This window comes from Coturnix japonica, chromosome 2 (assembly GCF_054131305.1).
Source record: "Coturnix japonica strain WE chromosome 2, WE-NBRP24, whole genome shotgun sequence".
Lineage (NCBI taxonomy): Eukaryota > Metazoa > Chordata > Aves > Galliformes > Phasianidae > Coturnix > Coturnix japonica.
In genome coordinates, this window is record NC_140664.1 from 124,908,946 (window position 1) to 124,934,395 (window position 25,450).

The 25,450-nt window shown below is 40.6% G+C and overlaps 1 protein-coding gene across 22 annotated transcripts in view; it reads right to left on the reverse strand.

Moving 5' to 3' along the window:
* Nucleotides 1-25,450, reverse strand: part of ABI1 (abl interactor 1) — a 77,012-nt gene that overhangs the window by 11,344 nt on the left and 40,218 nt on the right. For 11 of the 22 annotated variants that reach the window (XM_015853255.3, XM_085538771.1, XM_015853245.3 and 8 more), the window contains exons 3-7: nucleotides 17,304-17,480; nucleotides 7,088-7,102; nucleotides 6,252-6,352; nucleotides 2,764-2,904; nucleotides 656-756 (exon numbers count right to left, since the gene is read on the reverse strand). In XM_015853255.3, coding sequence (XP_015708741.1) covers nucleotides 656-756; nucleotides 2,764-2,904; nucleotides 6,252-6,352; nucleotides 7,088-7,102; nucleotides 17,304-17,480 — 535 coding nt within the window. The remainder of the gene's footprint in view (nucleotides 1-655; nucleotides 757-2,763; nucleotides 2,905-6,251; nucleotides 6,353-7,087; nucleotides 7,103-17,303; nucleotides 17,481-25,450) is intronic. The other 11 variants (XM_015853256.3, XM_085538773.1, XM_085538769.1 and 8 more) reach the window with 1 other exon arrangement.

The following is a 25,450-nucleotide window of genomic DNA, read 5'->3' on the forward strand; positions in this document are numbered from 1 at the left end:
CCCTGATCCTACAAAGGGTTCTGTATCTGCAGGTTTTATTCCCATTTATTTCAATGGGATGACAGATGATAGTAAAATATATGCCTACTTGGACCAGTGCAGGATCAGAAACATCTGGGAAAGAGAAAGGAAAACCTACACGTGTGTAAGAAAGTGAACCAAGGAACAAATTCAACAGGTGCAATAGCAAAATACATTGCACCAAAATTTCACTACTTTCTTGGGAAAGTTAACACAAATCTGTTACAAAAGTCACAAACAGTAAACAAGTGACAGACATGGTTGGTTTGTCACCAAGACAATCCTGCTATGTAACAGTAATTATAAAAAAAGGATTCTACACATTCCCACTAGTCGTCATTCATAAAGACAACAAATTATGCTTTAGATACTGAGAGATCCTGCATGGCTCTCTTTCACTGCTGTGCTATACACACCAGTTCTCCCACTTCTCTCAGTGGTCTCTCCCACAGCTTAGCAATTTCAGACTGTACCAGAATAAATGGCACCAGTTGACAAGTCTGAATTCTACTACTGGTAATTTTCTGTAGGTCATCTTCTGTATTTCATTTGAGCTAAAAACCTCTATTTACTTGTACAGACATAAGTGACTGTCGTTACAGCCTTAAGTTAGCATGGGAAGAGTCCCTCCTACCTGGTCCAATGGTTGGCGGTGAAGGTGTAGGCACGGCAATGGGAATGCCAATACTGCTGCTGCCGCTATTCTCTCGACTGCCACTTCCTCCACTACTACCACTATAAGAGAAGAACGGAAAAACACAAGTATTAGTGCACATTTCCTACAAAAGCCTGTGTTGATAGCCATGCTTTTTGTGTGAACTCTTCTGGTCTAACTCAATTACAGACCATAAAAAAATCCACCATAAAAAGCCCTTGTCTCTACCTACAATCTCAAATAGCTAATCAACTATGCAGGAAGCATTACACTCCTAATAAATGGAATTAGCTAAGCTGATGAACACAACTATGCATAAAATGTCTAATTACATGACTTCAAAAACAAAAAGGTAAGCAACCATACCAGTTTTAGGCAATGGAGTAACAACTGCAGGAATAGCTCAAGAGCCTCATATTAATTAGAAGCAATAAGCTGGGGCTGGAAGAGTTCATGCCTAAACTACAAATAATCATTTAAAATTAATTATGCTGAAGGAACCTTTTCTCTACTTAGAACAGAAGCTTAGAATAAGAAGTTTTTCACTAAGAACAACTGCAATTATCCAAGCTGGTCAGGAGAAGGGAAGGAATAATTATCTGTATAGCCAATATGCCTTTTCACACATACATGCACACAATTTGTGTATGAGAAGTTTGTTTCTAAGATAGTCTATAAGATAACAGAACATCCAGGTGGCAGTTTGTCTCAGTACTGTTAATATGTCCTAGGCCAGCAATACAGATTTTTACAGAGCACGCTTTCAGTGATCTACTGCAGAGACCAAAACATCTCTTTTCACTGAGGAATGAAAAAGGAATCAAAGTTCAGACAACATCTGTCCTTATTCTTACCCAAGAACATTCCTTAGGCCAAGGCTTGAATTTACACGGATTAAATGGATAATATAAAGGGAACTAAGCAGTCAAGATGCCTTGAAGCCAAAACACTTTCACCCATTCATGTTAATGAAGAAGTACCTGGTGATTTTACAGTTTATTTACCGTTCCTGGTTAGCTACCAATCATTCAAACCTTTCTTAAGAAAATAATAGTGTAACAAAAAGAGAATCTGTGATCTGAAATTGAAGGCAAGATAATTCCTTTAAAATTAGTGTGCTGTTGCTGAAGACCTTGATCTTGTCACCATGGTTGCAGCTGACTTCGTAACTGCAGTCTACACAAAATACAGACCATGTGAGACAAGTATAGAGAGCACTCACTGGAGCCAGCTAAACAGATTAACAAGATCTTCACTGCATCCAGATTTAGATACTATTTAATTCTGATGGTATTTCATGAACAACGTGTCCAAAATACCCACAATCCCTAATTAGTGACCAATTGTGTTTAATTGTCTACAGGGTGTTAAAAAAAATAATAAGGAAGCAGCTCTCTGAAAAATAAACTACCATTTTATTTTTAGCCACACTGGACTCTTTTGTCTGCTTTTTCATCCTGCAGTTTTGAAAGTTCTGATACCGTCAAACTGAGGAAACCAAACTCACTCATGAGGCTCAAGAAAAATCTAGCCTTGCAGTTTGAGAATAAATTTACATGATAAAAAAAAAGAACAAAGTTCACACTGATACCTTTCGCACCTCAGGACACACTACTCTTTCATCAAAATCCTCCAGCATGTGGAAACAATTGGCTAATGCCAATACCTGCTTTGTGAGTAAGCTTTACATTCCACTTCTATCAAGCAAGCACTGATTACAAGCATTAAGTTTCAGTCAAAAGAAGGCAACTGGCTCTTTCAGACTACCTTCATCACAGTGTTTAATCAACAGAATTTCCCCTTTGCAAATAGTGGACTTGAAAACAACAACAAAAAAACTATTCTATAAAACTGCATTTTAGGCTAAGGTTAGCAAGGCAGCTTTCAACCCAGTAGGATTCATCACTACTTGACTTCTCATCTGCATAAATTTTGAAGTTTTGCTTATTTTGGGAAAAAAGTACCACAGAACAAAACAAATGGAGTCTGTGCTGCCAATAGCACTAAGCTTCAAAGCTTTTCTGTGATTTTCAGAAAGCAGCAGTGTGCCAGGCAGGAAGGAGTGTGAGTGAGAAAAAACACTCTACCTGTGTGTTCTTGGTCTCTGGTTCAAGGAAGCTGTTCTCCCTGGGCTGTGCTGGCTGCCCAGTCTGGCAGGACTGGTCATGTAATCATTAGGGACCGTTGGCGGTTTGACTGGCTCCAGGGTTTTGTAAGGAGTATTTCGCCTGGTCAGGAGAAAAAGATTTGAAGACAGAAGGATAAACAATCAGTAGATCAAAAGGATAACTGCATAAAGTAGCGAAGCCACTTGTTTTCTTCTGTTTTCAGATGAGACCACAGTGACCCACAGTAGAGTATAGTAAACAAATTCCACCAGTGAGAGGTGGGAAAATCACCTTCAACTCTCCAAAGTGGAAAAAGCCTTACAAGTTGGCCTACAGCACAAACTGATTAAAAAAGTCTAAGTTAAATACATCACCAAAAACACATGCTTTGAACTACATACTGTGCAGCAGTTACACCTGTACCATATCCCAGGGTTATCTTGCTCTCACTGCATGTGAGCAATTCTTTCCCTTTTAACAATGTCCTCTTTCTCCCCCTCTCCTCCAAATGCTCAACCATCCTAAAAGCATTCTTGGCTGAAGGTATTCAACTCATTAAGACAGGAGTAAGTCCAAACTATTCACAGAACAAGTTACATTTGCAATCATCAGCGCTCTTCCTAGCAGCACTGTTTTATGCTGTAATCAAGCATATCACTTAAGCAGATCTTTAAGTACTTCACAGATCAGCTTCATTGTCTCCATTCTACAGACACAGAAAATGAAGCTCAGAGACTTCCAAGGTCAATGAGCAGACTGCATCAACTCAGAAATGCAGCACGGATCTTTTGAGATCTATTTACCCACCCCATTTCTGCCTTCAGAACAGTGTGTGTATTGTACTGAGCTGCAGAGCTCTTCATTTCTCACCAGTTACCAAGAGATCCCTTGCAAGACACGGAACTTGGCAACACACCAGCTAAGCAAAAACAAAAATAGTAAACTACTGGCATTTAATCACTTGTTCCATTGCTGGTTATAACCAAGCTGTTAAGTTATATGGCTTCAAAGTATTTTAAGAAATGTATCGACTTCTTTTTAACAATGTAGAATGCAACAGTGCTTAATTTTAACTAAAAACTTAACTATTAAAAACTCTCTTGAGGAGAAAAATGGAAATAACATGTTTGTATGAACGATGGTGTTTGTAAATTAGTTTGTCTATATAAAGAACTGCAGGTGACTCTGATGTGCAGACTGCCACCACCTGTAGACTCATCAGAAGAGATCAGTCCTGGGAAAAATAAAGTGACTTTGTATTCCAGTTATAAGAGATAGAGCTCTAAATACCGCCAAGTGAAATAATAAGCACAGAAGGTTTAAAATGTGCTTCCAACAGAAATAACCTTGAACACTAACATTTTCAAGTATTCTATCTTGGAATGCACTGGTAATAAGAAATGCAGCCCCTTGGCTCAATAGCGCTATTTATTTTGCCCATCCAATCTCAATATCCTATCAAAAGCAAATCCTGCTACATCCTCAGGCTCATCTGAACTCCGTTTTCTCCTTGTTCTCCTTAACTTCATTGAAGGACTCAAACTCCCAAGCACAGAGAATTAAAAAATAATTCCTTTGTGCCACGCAAGTCCAACCCATCCCTCTGTTTTTCTGCCTATCTTGCATGGCAGAGGAGAGCAACCCTTCCCTGACACAGCAGTGCCAACACCCAGTGCCTACTGCCACAGGGGAACTAAAAGCAGCCCAAGGTCATGCTCTGGTCCAGGTACCCTCGTGGTACAGCTGCTCCCTCCAGTCAGCTCCTATAATTGCAGCCTTTCACTCACTTTGTCCCCTGCACAGTGCTCCCAGCCTGAGCAACCCCCCAGAAAGCCCCTGTTCCTGCTGTTCATTCATTTCACAGCTCAGGCAGTTTCTGAGCGAGACTTTCCCAGTATCACTTTGGATTGCCCTGCTCTTGCCTTGGAGGGATATGCCGTACATGTACTTCAGGGCCCATGTTAGACATGAAGCTTGTTCTGATTTTACATGCTTATCTCTGTTTTCTGGATGAAAGGGAGAAGAGCGGCATCCTTGCGGTTTCTAGCATTTTTTTCTGCATATATTAGGGAAAACAGTCATGCCTATCATATTTCATGCTTTGGCAGAATATGGCTGCTCGAGACAAGAGCTGTACTTCCTGAACAAGAAGGGCAGACAGAAATCTCTGTTAGGAACCCACGTTATTCCTTCCCCTCAGCCAACTGCTGCTTTTCATCGAGCACATCTTGAAATGACGTTGGGATGATTAATCCTTATCAGGCATCAGCTGAGGCAACTGAACTGCTCTGGCTTGTTCAGGAGTATGAGAGTTCTCAGAAGCCCGTCAACACTGCTGCCACACTGGGGGCAGCCAGGAGGATGCAAAATCCTACCCAGCTTTCCAGGCTGATCAACAACAACAGCAACAACGCTCTCTCAGCTGGGATAAGAAAGACACTTGGAATGCCGGTTTTGTGCCCTTGAGCAATGATTTTCAGAAAACATGCTGAGGAACCCCCTAGGGTAATTTTTCTGTAGAATACACAATAAACACTGCCATCCTGAAGCAGCAAAGCAGCAAATCAGGATTAAAAATCACTAAGTCTTTGACAAAAGCAGTTACTGCTCCTAATTTTCCTTGGCTGTTTCTCCAGTTCTGTCTCATTACCCCTAAGTTCTCCAGCTGCCCAGCTCTCCCAGACAACATGCCTGAAGCCGATACAGCTTTAAAGTGCCTCAGCCACCCACAGCATAAAGGGAAGCTTAAGCGTGACAAACAGGTAGAAGACCTTGTTTCAGACGCCTTCTCAGCAGACAAAGCCACGCCGAATGTGCTCTGAGCTGTTCAGGTATTCACGCTTTGGTCCCTACCAACAAATACTTGCTGGCATACAGTGATAAGCAGATTTCACTCCCCACAGGTCCAGAGCAGAGAAATTGATGACACGGTAGGGAACTCTGGACACAGAGAAGCTTGGGAAAAGCAAAATCTTTCCTCATTTAAATGTAAAAATAAAAATTCACAAGCCAGTGAGAATCAGTGTTGCCAATATGTTAATGATGCCATGAATTTTGCTTAGATAATGCAACAAATATGCTATCAACAGCTATTTCCTATCTCTGTAATAATGAGAAGCAAGCAGACTAGAACTTCAATAATGAAATCTTTCCTCCGCTGAAGTTAAAACCTTACTGATATTCTCTCATATTACCCAGGACTTCTGCCCAAAATTCAGGAATAACAATAGCTTCTCCTTTATCCATATCTACAATAAATCTGCTCCCCTGTGAAAAGCAGTTATTTCAAAAGGTCACCATGAAAATACGAGGCAGTGCAGCTGTAAGGGTTTACACAGCAAAACTAATTGTGCTATTTCCTAAAGGCAATCAGAACTGCTTTCTATCCACCTATCTAAGAAACATCGACACTGGCGCATTTAAAGCTGCATCTTACACAGGCAGGACTGAGCACTATTCATTCTTACCCCAGAGTTCCCCGGCCTGACATGGGAGGACTTGGTGGTTTCTGTGTAGGCGGATTTGTTCTTGACAAGGTGCCAGTTCTTGCAGGCTGGTTATTTCCATGCTGAAATAAGGGAAAACATGATTTTATTTTTATAACGGAGCAGCTCTATTATTGACAGGTTTTGGTTTTTTTTAAAGTGTAAGAACATGAAGCGAGAATTCCCAGACAGCTGTCAAACAGCAAGTTTTCAGCTACACACAAGACAGACAATAGTATATACAAAGAGTTCAAATACAAGCTTAATGTTATTTTTGCTATTAATGTACAACAGACATCAGAAAGCTTGGCAATTGACAGTTTCATGCACAAATCTCTCGTTTCCCTCTTTTCTTTCAGGGGAAGCCACATTTGTGTTCATCTCAGTTGGAGTGATAATAATTTCAATCAAGCTTTAATGCTGACAGAACAATATAGCCAGTGCAGGCCCAGGATGGCTCAGCTTGCCCCTGCTATTTGACTAGCAGAGTCATTCAGATTGTCTGGGAAGTCTCCTGCAAAAAAAAATGTAAGTGAAGGGAATTGAGGCATCTACTGACTTCAGAGCAAAGCACTACATGTGTTAGAGAAATTAATCGTCTACGTGTAAATGCAGATGTCAATGTATCGCAGATATATTGACACAGGCTAAATGCTGAAAACAACGAAACAATCAAGTACAGCATGTTTAATCTAAATATCCTATGGAAAGCAGAGGAGAGCGTAAGAGAGCGCTAGTTTTCAGTTTTAATGGCTCTGCAGCCTCTACTATCAGTCACATGAGGCACTGTGGGGCAAAGGAGAAATAACACATCTTACCTTGGCTTTTAGCCACTTAACGTTGGCAAAAAAAGGGGGAAAAAGGGAAAAATTAATGGCAGATCCATCACAACTGGCAGGACAGGTTAAACTACAGATAATCACATTTAAAAATATAATCTGTGTTAGCTACATCCCAGTATGCTACCAAAGATATAACTGGCTCATGCTGTCACACAGCAGAATGTTCCATGACTAAGCAACACTCAGAGAAAAACCACTTGTGACAAAACGAAGGTTAGCTGAGCTTTGCCAGGTCTGTTTGACAGGCTCCTTATGGGCTGTAAAGGGTTGAAGAGTCCTTTGCTGACTGTTAAATTCCAAAACCAAATCAATGCTATTTCAATGGCAACGTGCACTTAAGAACTTGTTCACAACACCACAGTTGCAGCTACATGGCACAGAATGGACTTGCCCGTTGTTTTGACACTTAACCTTTGTGTGTTTTGAAGAAATTCTAGCTGCTGCTTTGAATGGTAAATAAAGAAAAGGGAGTTTTCAGACAGGATGAGCAGCAGAGCCTTTCACCTCTGGTTTATTGATTGAAACCTGATTCAAGCCAGCACTGAGCTGGCTGCTCAAAACAGTGTTGGCAGTGCTCTAATGATTGTCATGCTGAAATTTCAGCTCTTAGAGTCAAGTCATTATGCGACTCCACTGTATTATTTTTACAGCCTTCGTGACTGCAGAGGAAAAAATTATGACAGCTTGGCTTCATAATTCTATACAGAAAACTAATGTGCTGTTTTTTTTTAAATCCAAGGTGAGTTCCTTAATTTTATTGACAGGGTGGGAACTCATCGTTTTGAATGCAGACAAGGGGTAGTTTCACTTTTTATAACATCTCAGCACCCCTAAAATATAAAACAATCCCAGTACTATTTTTAAGGTCATCTGAAAATAAACTGTCATTTCCAGACCAAGAGCCACAGACCAATGTAAAGGAGTTTGTGAACCTTGAGAAAATAATTAAAATACGCAGTACAGCAATGCAGATGTGTGACACTTCTGACAGGGTCTGCCCAACCACTGAGGAGCAGCTGGGATTTAAAAATCAAAAGGTTGAAAGCCAGTGCCCTGAAGTTATTCATATTACAAAAACACAAAGCCCATTCCAAAATTCAAATGAAAAAGCTTAGCTGAGGAAGTAAATTTGAAGGCCATCCTGTTCCCTCCCAGTTTGGGCTGAGGTTCATCCGCAGAGTAACAGATTGAAGGCATTTGAACCACATCTATCCCTTCATACTTATTTCAAGGATAAACATGACACGCAGTTTCCAGGATGCCAGGGTAGTCTCCCAAGCATTATACTTTTAAAACAAGCTTTTAGCAGTTGAGCTTTCCCCTCTCATAGGAGGATCCTTCCCCTTACTCTACCAGTTGCCAAGGGCAATGGCATAACACAAATAAAGAGACCAAAAAGTGAAACTGTTGTTCTGTTCCCCCTGCCCCCATCCTAGCAGCCATAGACAGAAACCTTTTAAAGGCTTCAAAGGAAGGGTGGCATGGTTTCTTACCCGGTCTCTATCATTAAATGTGCCTGCTTTGGAACTTCAAAGACAAAAACCTTCTTCGCTTTCCTTCTCTTCTGCAGCTTCACTCAAGACTTCTGGTGAATCTTCCCACCCCCTCCTTAATCACTGTTACATTCTGCCTCCACTGCAGCAACAGAGTATCTTCATGTAGCAATGAATCAGGAATCTTTCATCTCATCTCAAACCTGTTTGCTGCTAAGCACTGCTCAACATACTGAATTTATCTGAAGTCCAGCCGCTCTTGACCTTTATCTCTGTTGCTACAACTTCACCAGGTGACCTTCATCTCTTTCAGATCCACAAACATGCACACATTTCTTTATTATGCAGAAGAGTTGGTGGCTGCTGTCATTCTGCTTTCAGTAAGTGAAAAGCTCTGTGCATGTCCCCCGTGCTGCTGTTAATATAAACAGGAGTCATATGGACCGGAAAACACAGAAAGAAGGAACACAAAGGGAGTGGGGATTCTTATGGGAGAGGAACTCTGCATCCAGAAGACAGAAGTATGGCAGGAACGCAGATGAATCAAAGGGAGATGAGCCATATGGCTGGTTTAATCATGGTTAGTAAGCTAATTAATTAGGAGACATTTTCTTGTATTTATTGGCTGATCTTATGAGGTCAATCATGCTGTATTTCTTGGTCTGAAAGCCAAACTTAGTGCTATCGAAACAATTCCAAAAATCTCTTTGAGCTGGAAACAGTTTAAGCAGCTTCTGGTAACCATATAGACTTAAAAAGGTGTATGTATGTGGAGGCGGGGGGGGGGGGAGGACAGGGAGGGGAGGAAGCAGCAGGAAACCAAAGGGAAAAGCAGGTGTGTTTGGCATAGGTTCAAGCATTTTTCCAACTGCTGCCAGGCCAGATAGCAGAGCATGCCCACCAGGACCAACTGACTCATCAGCAGAGGAAGGCTGGATTCAGGAAGGAAACATAGGGCATGGGGAAAATGCAGCGGTACACAAGATTCACAGCTTGAAGAGGGAAGCCCGTATGGAGGAGGATTTGTAAATGAAGAGCTAGGAGGTGTGAAAGGTTTCAGAAAAGCTAAGTGAAACAAAGAGCAGCACTGAGCTCTTGGCATGTACTGAAAACTCCTGCAGAAGCTGTAATGAGCATGACTCTCTCCTCCTGATAGTTGTGTTACTGTACGCACAGGAGATAGCTTCCAGTATTCTAGATACACCACACCAGTATTCTAGAACAACACCACAGTGCATAGATTTGCTGGGGATGTTTTTGATGTCAAAGTACAGAACCATACAGATAAGGATGCTCCCAGAATGAAAGAGCATGCTAAGCAGAACTACTGGTTGGGATTTCCTGCAAGCATCATAGCAGAGAGACATTTTGAAGATGAGAACAGTGTCTTGCTTTTCTTGGAAAAACATGCAAAGTACATGGATACAGTTTGAAGGGCTGACACAGAATTAAGAGACAGAAACCATAGTTTCAGGTTCAAGAAACAGAAGCCAACCTCCCTGCACTTCCAAAGAATGACAGCTAGTGCAGTGTTAGACCCACAGGGCTTTAACAGGGCAGGGCTTTAAGAGACAACGGGTTAGCCAAGGACTGACAGACATAACTGGGCTGGAAAGAAGTAATGCACTTCAAGCAATGGATAAAAGCAGGTATTTACAAGTCATCTGAAGCATTTATCGCAGCCAAAGGTATGGACACAGCAAACAATGTTCTGGGACAGCAAAGCAATGTAAGTTAGAGGCTTCCTTGCTTAAGGCCACAGTTTCAGCAACTCCAGCCTGCACAATTCTGTCCATCTAAACAGCAGAAAAATAAGTGCAGACAGAGGCAGCACTGCAGGGCTCTGCTGTACGTGAATAAAAGGACAAGGCTGTGAATGGCAGAAGATTCACAGCTGGCATGGATGCACAGAGTCTAAGGCAATCAGAAGTATCTACTGCTAGCCAAAGGACATCCAAGTTTCTGAAGGGCTTTGCTGCTGGCTTCAAGAGGCAGCCATTGGAAGAATGTTTAATAGTTTCCATGCCAAGCAACAAGTCATGAGTGAACATTAGTCATGATTCAGGGAACCAGAAAGCTATTACTTGAGTTTAAAATTGTGCATGGAAAGCTGGGGTTACTGACACTGCATGAAACTCATCTACATGAGCAAATCTATCTAAAATCATGGAAACAGCAAAATCCAGTTGCATGCAGCAGCAAAATTCTCCCCACACTGAAGTCCAGGCAGCTTCTCACACTAATTTCAGCCAGGAATGCCTCAGTTTAGGTTGTATCAACTTTAAATCTCTCTGCAGGTTGGCAGTACATTTCCTCCTTTATGTGGTTAATATTTTTCCAAGTCATGAAATTAAAAAGCCAGTTTCAATCTGTATTCTGCCATGCATGGGATTGCTGAAAGCAGACCTTAAAGACTATCAATTTTAACTGCTGTCCAATGGAAACACAGGTTTAAAAACTGCTGTCAGCCTAATCTGCATCAATAGAAAGCGTAAGGCAAACTCAGAACTGTAATACGTACATTCTGTAAAAGCAATAACTATCCTTAGATGTCATTACCTTTGACCAGTAATCTGTCATTAACCACAAAAGAAAAGCATGATCGCTCTTGATGACTCTCCAGCCAAACTCCCCTTCTGTTTAAGAAAGGTTTTTCTTGTATTAATCAAGGGGGAATTATCTGAGACAACCATAGGAGCAAGGCAGCTGGCCCTAAGGCCTTCTGAAGTGCTACTGTATATCTGCAGCCCCAGAGGCATCCCCACTGGTTTTGCACAGGGATTGTCTCCTGTCTTGTCAGTGGAGCAGGTCAGAGTTTGGAGTATGGCAAGGTGACACAATGGGAGCAGGAAGAGCAGCAGGAAGGGTATCTGTATATGAACGGATGGGATATGTGAGGGAAGAATGCAGTAAGAACCAGTCTAGGACACAGTTTCCTTACAGAAATGAAGACAGGGACTTAGGGAGAAGGACATCTGCAATCAAAGCTGTTTTTCAGAAGGCAGCTCGTACGTGGGTGTCAGACACTGAGGGAAACACGCTTCTGCCACCAACTCTGTGCTGTTCTTAAAGAAATCATTACTGTGTCTCAGTTTCCTTACCAGAACAGTCCAGGCGGCTTTTTTGATCTTTATTTTATTATGATCTATTGTATGGCAGCTATGTGGCAAGGACTTAGGCTCCAAATCATTATTTCTTACAAAACAGAACATGTGTAGGTAAAGTTTCTGCAATGAAATTTTATCTTTAACTGTAACGTCTCCTGTACTATTTGCAACTGAGTAATTGCATTGCTTTCTGTTAACAGTAACCAGATGTAGCTTGTCAATATTGCTCTGCTTCTCTTTTTTTTCTCTCTCTTTTTTTTAAGTTTCCAAAGTCATTTAATTTTAAAATATTACATATTAATATTACACATTAAAACGCCGTTAAGATACACAATCTGTGGATGATGGGCAAATTCAGTATCATTCCCTCAGCACTTAACCCTCAGCCTTGGATGGAGAAAGATGCATCAGATTCCTGTTTTGAAACACTTCAACCTTTCCGAATTCTTTTATTTAGTAATATTTAATAGCTACCGTAAAATAAGGCTAACAAATAGTAATAATAATAATTAGAAAATAAATAGATCACAAAGTGATGAGTTTTCTTTACAGCCAGAAAGTCTTGAAACCTGTGTTGTACCAGATGACATTACACACACTTCCAGTAGCAAGCGCCCTGTGAAAAGCACCTGCCATCAACACTCACAACAGTCATGAAAGCTGGCAGCAGAGAGGGTTGTTTTTCCTCCCCAGAGAAGCTTCTCTACCCTACAGCAATATTCACTGTTTGGCCACGACCCCCAAGTGATGCTGTGACATTAATGAAATTATGTTCTTTGAAGCAAGAGTGTTCAGCAGAGGCTAACGCAGGAACAAAGGCAGCAGAGGCTCAGGTTTGGGATCCCTGGCTCACTTCATTTTTATTACAGTGAATTATTTAAAAGTTAATATTCAAGTGGCCAGCACATCAAGTCGTATCCTAAAGGAATAGCAGGCATGACTACGTAGCCTTCCACCCTCACACCAGCTCCTCATCTGCATTTTTGTCTCGCACAGACAGTAGTAAGCACACAGACACCAGGTGACTGGAGCAAAAGCATGGCAAGGGTGAGAGCAGAGTCCTTGATGCAAGCAAACTTCTGGCCCCATCCATACTTTAAAGGACTCCTTCCAGCCTTCATTTTCCTAATTAACCCTTTTTAGTGCTCAGATCCCATTTGACTTGTGGTCTTTAAAGCTTCTTACAGCTGTGGTGCAGTGAAAAACTTGTGCTTTAAAACAAGGAAATTCCAAAACTTTTCTCCAAACAGTTGAAAAGTGATGAATCTTCAGACAAAGTTTGAGACAGTTTTAGAGCTTTTTGCTGCATACTGCAAGCTCATTCTAATTACAACTATTAAACATTTAAATTTCACATGTATTTAACACCATCTCCTTCACCACAAGGCATCATTTCAATTCCCTACTTTGCTGCAATTCCATCTGCCATCTATAATATATATATATATATACTTTATATATATATTTATTTATTTAAATAAATAATATATATATTGCAACAAATTCTAAGGCCAACTCCAGGGCTTTCAAGGTATCTTCCAAGCTTCCTCCTCCTCCTCCCCCTCTTAAACTGAGGATGGTCTGTATGAGTAATTGTATTTGACCTATTTATTTGTTGGCACATTTCCTCCCTCCCACCCCCACCCCCCTCCTTTCACAAAAGAAGGAAGGGGAAATGTTAAAGTAACCTCTGCCTAATAATTCAAACCAAACCCTCTACATATGAAGGTGGGCATTCAATTCACAACCATCACACTTATTTACCAAGAATGACTTCAGCTATGTTCCCCCATCCCCAGAGGGTGACAGTTGAGCAAATACTTAGAAGACTGGCAAAAATGATGGCCTGTGTGTTTCCTGTTGCCATCTAAGTGCAGTGTTTGTCTAGTAAGGGAAAATCCTCCCCATTTTGACTCATGCTACACCTAACTTCATAAATGTATATTTAAAAACAAAGAAACAAAAAACAGGCAGCTTTTCTCCTTATGGAGATTTCAGCCATATGAGGCTGTTCAAAAGGAAGGGCAAGGAGTGGAGCAGCCAGCAAAGCTTGGGGTTGCCATGGAGTTTCAGGCGAAAGGAGAAAGCACCTTAGTGACCTTGGGATATAGGAGCTTTTCTGTAAGATACTGCTGGAAGGGGTGCTAGGAAACAGTGCTGCCTTCCACGGAGGCGTCTTCCAAGAGGGAAGAAACCTACTACATGGGGCAACAACTTGCCACCATTTACTGTCAGCCCACAAAAATTGCTGATGCAGGCAAGAGGTGGGCACATGGAGCCCTCCTCAGTATCCTTAGCACAGGGTTCCACCTCTGTGGCCATCAACAAAGCCACGAGAAGCATCACAGAGAGACAAGAAAAACAAGTATGACTACAGAAAATGCACACGGAAAGAAAGTACTTCTGCTGAAGTTTATAACTGCTCTTTCCCTTTTTTTGAAGTTTGAGATATTATTTTTATTCATGCTTCATTTATTACTTTTACGTAAAACAACTCTAGATTGCTCCTTAAGATATGGTCCTTGCTAGCTGGGATCAGTATTTCTTGAAACAAATAAAAGCAGAGATGGGCTGTAATCTAATCTGTATCTACTTCCTTGTATTTCTCCTTTTTGTTTCTTTGTCAAAACATGTATTTCCAAGTGCTGCATAATTTTTACTTCATACTTAAATGCCAATGTACGCATTGTATTTTACTTTATTGACTGTTGCACAGCAGAGACAATCAAGGACCCATAGTTAGTAAAACCGAAAACTCAAACTTTTCTTTGCCTAGAAAAATAAGATGTCCCAGGCCTTGGATGGAGATGTTGCTGCCCAGCAATTTGGAGATAAATCTTTGTTAAAAATCTTAATTTTTTGACTACAATCTGAGCTATATTCTAAGACTGCTCCTGGCATGACATTGCAATACAGTTTCTCGTATGGTTCTCCCTTATCTGCATGCTTAAGAGGCAACTCAGCTTCTCAGCATCATCAGTCATTTGTGTTGAATTCCAGCATGATCTAATTCAGTTTCTGAAGTTATTTTGGTTGAATTTGCTTCAAGTTGGTCTAAATCTTGGTTTGCTACTTTCTTTAAAGCTGTTGTCATTGTTTTATGATTTTTGCTATTGGTATTCCACATCATAACACCATGTAAAGCAAAGGGAGTTAAAGAGTTAATGCCCTACTTCCATGGAATGCCGATTTTCCAAATACCTGACTACATACCCCAGAGGACTTTGCATTCACAGGAGAAGATAAAGCAGCTGGCAAGTCACAAAGCAGTTGGCAAGTCACGGGACTCTCCCTCGCTGCCTGGCAGTGTGTGGGTGTGCTCTCCAGCCGTTTAGTCTTCAATCCAGAGTAAGGAATTTGGTTTCGGACACTCTCATTTTATTCAATTGATTAGTCTCAATTCCAATTATATTGTATTGCACTGTGCTTTTTGCATTCTGATATCATATTTATTAAATTAACTTTCCTCCTCAGATCATTGCCATTGTTCTGTTTTTAGGCTCAACTTCCCATCTCCCTACCCTTCCCATTTTCCTTTTTTTTCCTTTTCCAGGCTTGCTGTTCCCTGTCACAGACACAGACAGATCTAGAGATAATTCTGTGACAGCTGTGACCTGCATCACACTCTAGAAAACCCAGCGAAAGGTTGGCTAAACAAGTGTAATTATGTCATTTGCCGTCTCAGCCCAACCTTCTCAACTATGCATCCACTGAAGGTCAACACTGATGAAGGTGTCAAAAGAATGACAGGTGCCTTCAACTATCTACCTGAGGATGGGCCAGCAGCTTATTTCACTTGAGTAAAAACTCTACATACCAAACAGCAACATCACCTTTCCACTTAGTGTTTCATGCTTTCCACAGTCATAAAACAGACTTAGGCATATTATTCAAAGAAACAATAGCCAGATGTAATTTGTAGCTGACTTAATAATGTTGCTAATTTGGTTATTCCTGGATGCTATTTTACCTTGGAACAGATAAAGTTTATCATACTAGATTAAATCAGTGACAGTTTAAAAAAAAAAAAAGTCTTTATTAAGAAGAGCTGTTTAAAAACAGGTAGATGGCTTCTCCTTTTCAATCCCTCAATTAAAATGTTCACAATTAGAGAGACACTAGTACTCCTAAGATTAAGACTATACTGGAAAATGCAACTGCTACAGATAACAACTTCAGTATTTAGAGACTGAGCAATTAGTTTTGGGCCTTTGCAATACAAGCAGTGTAGCAAAGCTACAAGCTTCAAGGACTACCAATAATGATTCTGCTTTTAAAAATGCTTTCTTCAGCATCTGACCCCTGGAGCACTTAAATGCAGAAACCAATATCTTGACATTGAATTTGTCAGTTCCTGCATTCTGTATTCATAGAGCTCTCTCCTTGTATGCATAAGGGAAAATCAACAGTTTCTCTGCCTACAGTGTTTCTACTCTGTAGCAATTCAGGGCTAATCTTTCAGGTTTCTACATAGGACCAGCACCATCCAGCCTGTCTCAAGTAACAAGTGTCAAGCAACCTTAAAAGTTACAAGATTAGTACAGGTTTAGATACAGGTTTGATTGCCAAAAAATGTAAAACATAAACCAAGTAGTTAAAAGTCACTGCATTAATTCATATCCTGGAGCAGTCATGGTATAGACACACATTCCAGCTTGTGCTGGAATCAGACTCCTCTGTGCATTCACAGTTACTACAATGCAACTTTGGCCCTTTTCTGTGTTAATTCTGAAATATCTGTTCCTCGGGAACTCAGCCAAAGAGCTCATGAAGGGCTGATCTAGCTGCTCTGACTGACCAGCGGACATCAGGCTATAGAGGATACATAGGTCGTGAATAAAAGCTTTTTAATACTATTCAAGATAAGTACTGTAAACAGAATACACCTGAAGGCCTGCTCTGGCAGATTTACGAAGTTATTATCTGCTATATGAAGACAATCAGGGAGAAAAGGGTGTTAAATTCATTTTACCTATAACCTCTTCAAGGGAAGTGGACGGTAATTTACAAAGGCTTTTTATTCAGAGGGAAGGAAAACAAGGCTGCCCAAATGCACAAACGAGGGGGAGATGTTAAGTGCCACTGAGACTTCAATGCCAACTAGTTAATCCTGCTCCTACCAGCCCCTGTGTGCCATTCTACCTCCTACGAAAAAAAAAAAAAAAAAAAAAAAAAAAAAGAACATCAAAAAACCAATTAGCCTGTTTTCCTGCAACAGATGACTTAATTTTTCTTAAAAGTTAAGGAACTAGAGGGAGTGACACAAAAGTTAATCAGGTGAGGAAGTAGTCAGAATTTCAGAATTTAGTCATGGCTTTTCTTACAAGTCACTATGCTGAGATCAGAAGCCATAAATTCCACACCCTGACCACCACTGCAAGTCACAAAGTTACGGCAAATATTGCTTAAATAAATTAGCAACAATAATAAAAATATTTATAAAAACAACCCATTCTGCTATTGAAACATTTGTATGTGGAAGCATACCTAACCCACAGTCCTCCCTAACATAAATGAGTGCAACATTTTAAGGTCATTCTACCTAACCTTATCTCCTGGTCTGTTCTACTTGGAGTTCTCAGGTGTTCTTACCTTTACGCCATGGCCAACATCATCCAGCACCGTGTAGTCTATAGGTTTTCGAATATACCTTACAGGACGCTCCATGTTCGCTGGCGCTATAATTTTGTGAGTTCTTGATGTGTTCTTATTGGTCGTCAAAATGCCTATCTCTCTGCGAGCAACCTTTTCTTTATGGATGTCCACAGTCTAGATTAAAAACAAGAAAGCATGGGTTTCTTTAGGCATTTGTTATTTTCTTTTCAGAGCTATCTATCTACACGTTTAGGCCACACTATTAGACAAAGATTTTGAACCAAGATAATGCTGCTGGAAGGATGCCAGTTCATTGACAAAATGAGTTTAATCAACATGAACATTGCTTGAAAATTACAATTTAATGAAATAACCAATATTAATAATAAAATTACAATTCTACATTATTGCCTTGATGCTCTAAAGACACTATGCAGATACAGCATGTGCAGATTAACCCTCAACATTCTTATGAATGACAACAGTGATAAATAACTCCAGCTCACCAGCTGTGAGCCCAGAGCAGGCAAGCTCAGCAGTCTGCCCACAGCCCCAGAAGGCACAAGGCTTGGGAAGCTGGAAGGCAATCTTTTTCAGCAGTGATCAGTGATGTCACAGTCTGCAATGGAAAGCACCAGGCACAGCACAGAGGATAGTTTCACTCACACAATCTACAGCACCTTTAGAGCCTTAAAGATACTATTAAGGGAATATAGAAGCCACATTCATGCCCAGCTCCATCATTTTATTAGGAAATACCTGAAGAGGAATCAAGGGTTAGTGCTGCAGTGTGTATGGGGTCAAACTGAGCTTCACAGAAACACGCGCTTCCACCAGGCAGCCACAGTAAATCCCACCTCTAGGAAGTATATTTCAAACGTAGGGATTTAAATTCCTGGTTTAAGTAGTTACTGGCACCTCGGCATATCACTGCAGAGGACAGTATCTGACAAAAGCCACCTCTCTTAGTCACTTTGAATAAAACCTACTGCATCGCTATTAAGGAAAATACTGCTTAGTGTGTAAGCATCAATTTCTCATGGAAAAACTGTCAAAGCTGAGGAAGAAGGAAAAACTCCTCACCAACCAGTAGGTTTGGGTACAACTCTAGAAACGGCCAAAGTTAAAGTGGATATAAAGTGCAAAGTTATCTTAATGAAATAGAATCAAAGATGAAGCACTAAATTAGGTTGTGCCTGACTCGACATGAGGCAGGATGAAAAAGAGAAAGGTAAGCATCGAAGAAATGGCCATTTCCAATCTCTGGGAAAGACAGCATGCAGTGTGTAGAGTTTACCATGAAATTCCTCCACTGGATGAAATTACTTTTCTTATATCTAGTGTACATGGTTGTAGAATCTTTAATTTCCTTAGAAACAGAAAGAAATAAAATCCTTCTTAACAGCTTCACTACGTAGCATTGGAGATTGCAAGTGGGAATGCGAGAGGATATTGAGCAAGCTTGTTTTCACAGCTGAAAGCAAAATAACAGATAGCTTGTAACACTGCAAAAGGGTCTTTTACTTCCAAAAGTAAGGAATCTTAATAGAAATAAGAATTACGATTTTTATTTTTTTTCCAGAGTAAAATAAGGCATTAAATGTATGTGACTGAATTAGCTTATTTGGAATAAGCTCATCATGCATCCCAACAAAGCTGTGGAACAAGTTTCGTTGCTCTAAATATTCAGGCACTGAAAAATACCAGTTGGGTGCAAAAAAAAAAAAAAAAAAAGCACCTTTCCAACTGAGACAATCCCAGACACCACGCACTTGCCATTACATCAGTATCAAGTATCAGCCACTGCTCCCACGTTTGTTCTGGCAGCCAATTTCACAGAAGACGGAGCAAAGACTTCAGAACAAGACTACCTGTGTTTCTTCAGCTCCGGTAATTATTTGTTCTTTTCCTTTCAGAGACTGAAATACACGTTTAAGTTCTGTCCTTTACTTGGCTTTCAGCAAGATCAACAACTATTATTCTGCTATGTGTTCCCAGATCATCTCTTCCAATTTCTCTGTGTAATACAAATCCTTACAATGAGCCACTACAATGCAAGATCTCACACTATCTTGCAGAACTCCAAGGTGCAACTCCTCACATTTTCAGTGCATGACAACAGCATAGGCAAAAACAGTACCAAAGAACACTGCCACTTCAGCCACCCAAACAGCAGGGGATAACAACGAGGATACCAATTTAAGGCACATAGTCCAATATTCCAAAAGAGGATGTTTAAAAATACTCTTATGCAAATGGAAATACATAATTCTGCTTCACATTTATGAGCAGTATCTGTTGCTACAAATAAACTCATCCTTTGCACAGCATGAACAAAAACACATCTTTAATACTAAGAGTTCTCCTAATGTTGATGGCAAAGGAAAAAAAGAAAAAAAACCTAAGCCCTTCACCATACAAAAAGATTCAACTTTTCCTGGCAGGTGGTCCATAAGACTGGCTTTTCCTCCCTGCAACAAACAATGAAGATTCCATAAATTACTAGAGCAGAGGATAAGAGATTCCAGGAACAGATGCTGCACCACACATGCTTTTGAAAATGACTGAAGTAGTTCTACAGCAAATTTTTGTTTATGGAAAAAAGTCCACAGAACAGGAAAAGAGCAAGTATTAATTATATCAGACAGCTTATCCAAAATTAAACACAGTGCAGAAACTTGTAAAGTCTTTCCACAGACTTCAGACCAAGCAAAGAGAACGCTATCTGTATTATAGTTCAGGGTCAGAAATTGATGGTATACATGTACATTGTGAATGGCATGCAGGCGTGCCTGTGCAAGACGCCCATTTGCTCTTCAAAGCGAATCTGACTGCAACTCTTCCTTACCACATATGGTGCACTAGAAACACAAGGCAGTGCTCTGCCCTATGCAAAGCATATGCTTGAGAAGACAATGTGCTCCCATCACCTACTAAAAAACATTTCGATTCCTCAACAGAAGTGACCTTTAATAGATCAATAAAGATTGCATGTTAACTGCTAGCTGCTTCTTTATGGTAAGGGTGGCAGAGCACTGGAACAGTCTGCCAGGAGAGGTTATGAAGTCTCCTTCAAGACCAATCTGGACCCGTACCTGTGTGACCTATTGTAGGGTACCTGCTTTAGCAGCGGAGTTGGACTCTGTGATCTCCTGAGGTCCATTCCAATCCCTGCAGTTCTGTGGTTCTGTGATTTCAGCAATGGTATCTGTACCTATTTGCTTGATTTCAATGTGAAATGTTACTGTTTAGTCACTGATACCCTTACAGCAGTAAGCGGTTTGTGATGTGATGCACAAAACCATTTCTAAACCTCAATGATGGAGAGACGCAAACCATAGCAAACAGGCCTGGGTTAAGGCAGAGTAAAATGTGCTAGGAAACAGTCAGACCAGCTTCAAGTCCATGTGGCCTGTTCTCTAATAAATGTGGAAAAATGTTAAGGTTTGGGGAATAGAGACAGGATTCTCAGTCCTGTACAACACAGTCCAGTAGGAAGGTGCCCAGCACTGTACTGATTTGGAGGAGACAGTCCTTCTAGAAGTACATGTTTTCCTTGGAAAGAAAATTTAAGCTAAATCATTAAACAAATGCCTCTGCCCTTATAACTAGGTGTAAGGGAACATGGCAGCCAATTCCAGAAGCAAAACTGAGCTTGGAGGTTGAAGGAACTGTTAATGATTAGCTGCCTCCGCTATCTGTCAGAAAGAAACAGCAGACCTGCAGGATGTGGCGTTAAACTTTAACTGTTCGCCTTCTCAGAAGCAGCCCCAAGGCCAAGTGCAGTGCAGCAATGATGCAGCAAGAAGTTCTCCTTTTCTGTGCTGATGATACAGCTCTACCCATGCTCTAAAGAATCCTAAAATGATGCCACCATTTTTAGTGATAGCTTTTCAGGTTATTTCATAAGACAGTTTTAATAACGGTTATATTATTACTATGTCATAAATGTCCTCCAAACTGATGCAGTATACAGCAAAGATGTACAAATTGGTCATTTTTCAGTTTGGCTCCAGGTTCTTTCAGACAGGAACAGACATAGACTCCAACTCCACAGACCACCTGTAGCTGCAATTCCAGAGAACACAAGGAGAAAAGGAAGGCAGAACTGCTTGTTACTAGCAACAGTCTTCTGCAATTTTGACACTGCTTCCCTTTCTTGCCTTTTCAGCTTGTGGTTTAATCTACTAACACTTCATTTGAAATGAAGGGAAGCTCAGGTTAGAGGTCAAATCAGCATTATACGCATACATAGATGGCAGCAACACAGACTGAATTACTTTATATGATGAAAAGTGCAAACATAAGGGATCAGGCCCTCCCACATCCCTTACCACTTCCCATCTTCCCAGCACATTTGGTGAAACCAAAACCCTCCTGGCTGCTTCATGCACAATGCTGGTGCCACGCTTCAGGCTTACACAGATTACTTGCAGGAAGATGACACCCTTGCTGAAGCCAGCACCAGTACACAGCAAATTAACACAGAAATCCCCAAAAGCAATACTGAAGATTTTACTGCAATCCAGCAAATACAGTATCTGCTTTCAGCAAAAGCTCTGTTTGGGGGAGAAGCACAAGTTTCAGCCTCAGCTTGCTCAGTGAATCCAGGCAATATGTGGGACAGCAAGCTGTGCAGAGAAAGGAGCTTGATTTCCTGCTTGATTCTAAGCTTACTTGTTTATCTTCAAATGTGGAAAGGAAAATCTGTTTTGCTATCTGTAAAACTATCTACAGCTTCCAGCTTAGTTGCCTATAACAGTAAAATACACAGATAATTAAAATCTACAAATTAACAAAAATCAGAACAAACATTAACACATTCTAGTAAATACACACTTTCTCTTAAGGCTCATACACCCAGATCATACATTGTACCATTAACCAGAGAAACTTAAAGAAACAAACATAGAGGTGCTTTCTACATTCCCTAAATAAAAAGGGGGGGGGGGATTTCACTCTTCTTAATTTTGCTCCCAGATCCAACTTCAATATTATCCCTTGTCATTTGCCAAAACAGCAGATTTCATTGTCTTGCTATATGTATATAATTTATATGTATATAATTTATAATTCATCTCCCCTGAAATTACTCAATTTGATGGGACTAAGATGAATAACTTGCTCTGTTTTAGAAACAAACTATGCTACTGCTAGTTCCATGAAGAAAGCATATTTAATGAGACTTTTGTATGAACAAGTTACAACTAATCAAATAACAGTGCTGAAGAGATCCTGAATAACGCACATGGTACAGGCTACCTGCAAGGAGGTCCATCTGACCTACAAAAAAGCAAAATCCCCAGCTTTAATAAGCTCAGAGAGAAAGCTGAACTCAGAGAGAGCACCACCTTATCCTGTTACTTTGTGAAGGAAATTCGAAAGAAAATTCACTGTACTCACCAGAAGGAAATGTGAACATATTTACACCACAAGAGAAATATTCTACAGAAAAGATGAGTTACGAGTTCAAGACATATCACACATGAAACAGCACAAATAGGTTTTGGAGTATTTTAAAGACACTGCAAACAGATTTCTACACAATGTAACAAAGCTCTTCCAAGAACTCATGACAGAGTACAAGAAACTTCAGGGTTTGATGTCTGTTGCTTGTACTGGCTGATTCCCAAAATAGTGTTCAAGAACCTTAAGAATGAAACAAAAGTTACTAATAAAAGAAAATATGAACTCTGAACTCTGATCTGAAGAAACTTGGCTGTTGCTTTCCTCTTCTCCCTATACATACAGATATAAGAGATTCCACTAAGTAGAACTAAGGAGTTCCACACGTGTATTTGCTATCACTTCTGGAGATGGAAGGAATGTAGTTAGCTTCTTTATAGAAGATAAGGATGCTGGGTACCTCATGAGTGCAAATGTGAATGTGTCTGTCCATAAACAAGGAAGCTTACAGGCTGCATTGACAAAGAGGGATGTCCTCACCTACCTGCTCCACATGAGTCCCAGGGCACAGCAAGGCCTCCTTGGGAAATATACAGATCAGAGCACAGATACACAGATCAGAGCTGGTGTCGTTCACGTTCACTGTTATGCACACACATTTATCCTGCAGGGATCTTCTCCCCAGTTTGAGCCTCTACCAGCACTGGGAATTACAACAGTCAACTCTCTTGACTAGAAATACTTCAAACACTTCATCTATGTCTGCACCAATTCAGTTATAGAATAAGACTGGGCTGCTTCTGGGAAGCTTGCTCAAAGAATGGATCAAAAGCTTGGTAAATTCCTAGAACCTCATTCCTCCCCCTGAATTTTCTTTTATCCGTGATGTTTTGAGTGAACAAAAATCCTTAACACCTCAGAATATCCTGCCATGTCTTCTGAGGGCGCACCATGCAAGACAGATCTCCTGTTATCTCCGAAGTACTTAGACATCCACCTTGTATGTGGTGCTGGCAATGTAGGAGGCAACTAGAATAGACTTGTGAGTCACAGTTCTACAGCTGCAAATCCAACAATGTGTTCTTGTAGGTTTATAGATAGAAGTTTCTCACACGTTCCCTTCAGCATACAGACAAGTTACGACAGCGGGACAGGCTCCCCGGGCAGCTTCATCTCCCTAAGACCTGAGAAATCCAGGCCTCCTAAGGTAAAAGGCTAAAGGATCTGGATAAGCCACATCTCATGTAATCTGATATGCCGCCTTCCTCTTTGAGAAGGCAAGGTTCGCAGTCAAGAGATTTTACAGATTAACAACACAATGAAATAAGGTCAGCAATCTGCATATACAGCACCGTGCAGTCTATATAAAAATTTTATGGCCACCTGAAGGGAAGAAGCACCTGACAGAACAAAGGAAGAGCAATGAAATAAACACTAAGTCTGATTTCCAGACTTAATACACACACAACTACATACAATTGTTATGTATACGTACATATACATACAAATAATACACATAGTGCACGGGAGCACATTGCTACTACTGCCTTTTACTAATATCACCCACTTTTGGAGGGAGAAGGATATCAAAACGTGGTGATGTGATGGCTGTGTTTATTTTCACAGTTTATCATTGGTCTGCACTTCCGTCTGAAAGCAGACTTGTTCAGTTTATCCTATGAAGCTGCCCTTTGACTTTAGAACATAAAGCTTTTTCTTTATACACACTAGCAGATTTTCTCAGTTTCCCCTAGCAACAGCCATCAGCATAAAGAACAGATTTCCAGCAAAAAACTAAAATGTCACAAAGGTTTGAAGACATTTGGGGCTGCAGGACAGTGGGGAAGTATACCAGAAGCATCCCATTAATTCAGCACATTTTGCTCTTTATATGGTTTTAGAATTCAGAATATTAAAAAATAATACAGACCATAGCACCTCTTGATCCAAATCTTCCCTGCATCAGCATATTTCTTAAGCTCAAGCAAGTCCTGTGCTAGGCAAGCTTAACAGAAAATTTATTTCTCATCAACAGAGAATGTGCTTGCAAGTGTTAAAACCCTGATACATCTCAAATTATAAGGGGAAAAAAGTTAGGGGTGGGGTCTCATCTTTAGCCCCCCTGCTGCTACAAAACTTCCTTTTGGAAGAAACATTTCCAGAACAGGGTTCACTGAGAACTGGACTTTAAGCCCCTGATTTCCAAAATGCAGTCTGTGAAGTTGCACATACACCTATACGGCAGCTTTGAAAATGGAGGAGAGCTCTGTTCAGCAAAAGAATTATTTATACAGATCCTGTTCAGAGCTTCCTATTGGAAAATTTAGTCACATACTTTGCTGGAGAAACTTAGAAGAAAGGGGACAGAGAGCAAGGATATGTTGAAGGGGCTGGGCAGATGAGTGACATTCTAGGGCAAGAATCAGAGCAAGGAAACCAGACTGGTTGTCCAAGAGCTGGACCCAAGCCTGACATTTCTTCCTGGTGCCAATTGGAAATAGGAAGACTGCTATGAAGGGCACACACTTATCATTCTTGCAAGATCAAAGAAAAGAAGCTCCATATATTATCCTCTAACAGCTACCAAACAACATGCTTGCACAGGGTGCTGAGAAAACAACATGGGGCAGCAAGTTGTGCCCAGGAGATGCCACCTCACAGAACTGGGTTCTGTGAATGAGAAGTGCCTACAAAGAACACAAGGGAACTTGCACGCATCCTTACTCCCCACTCTACCT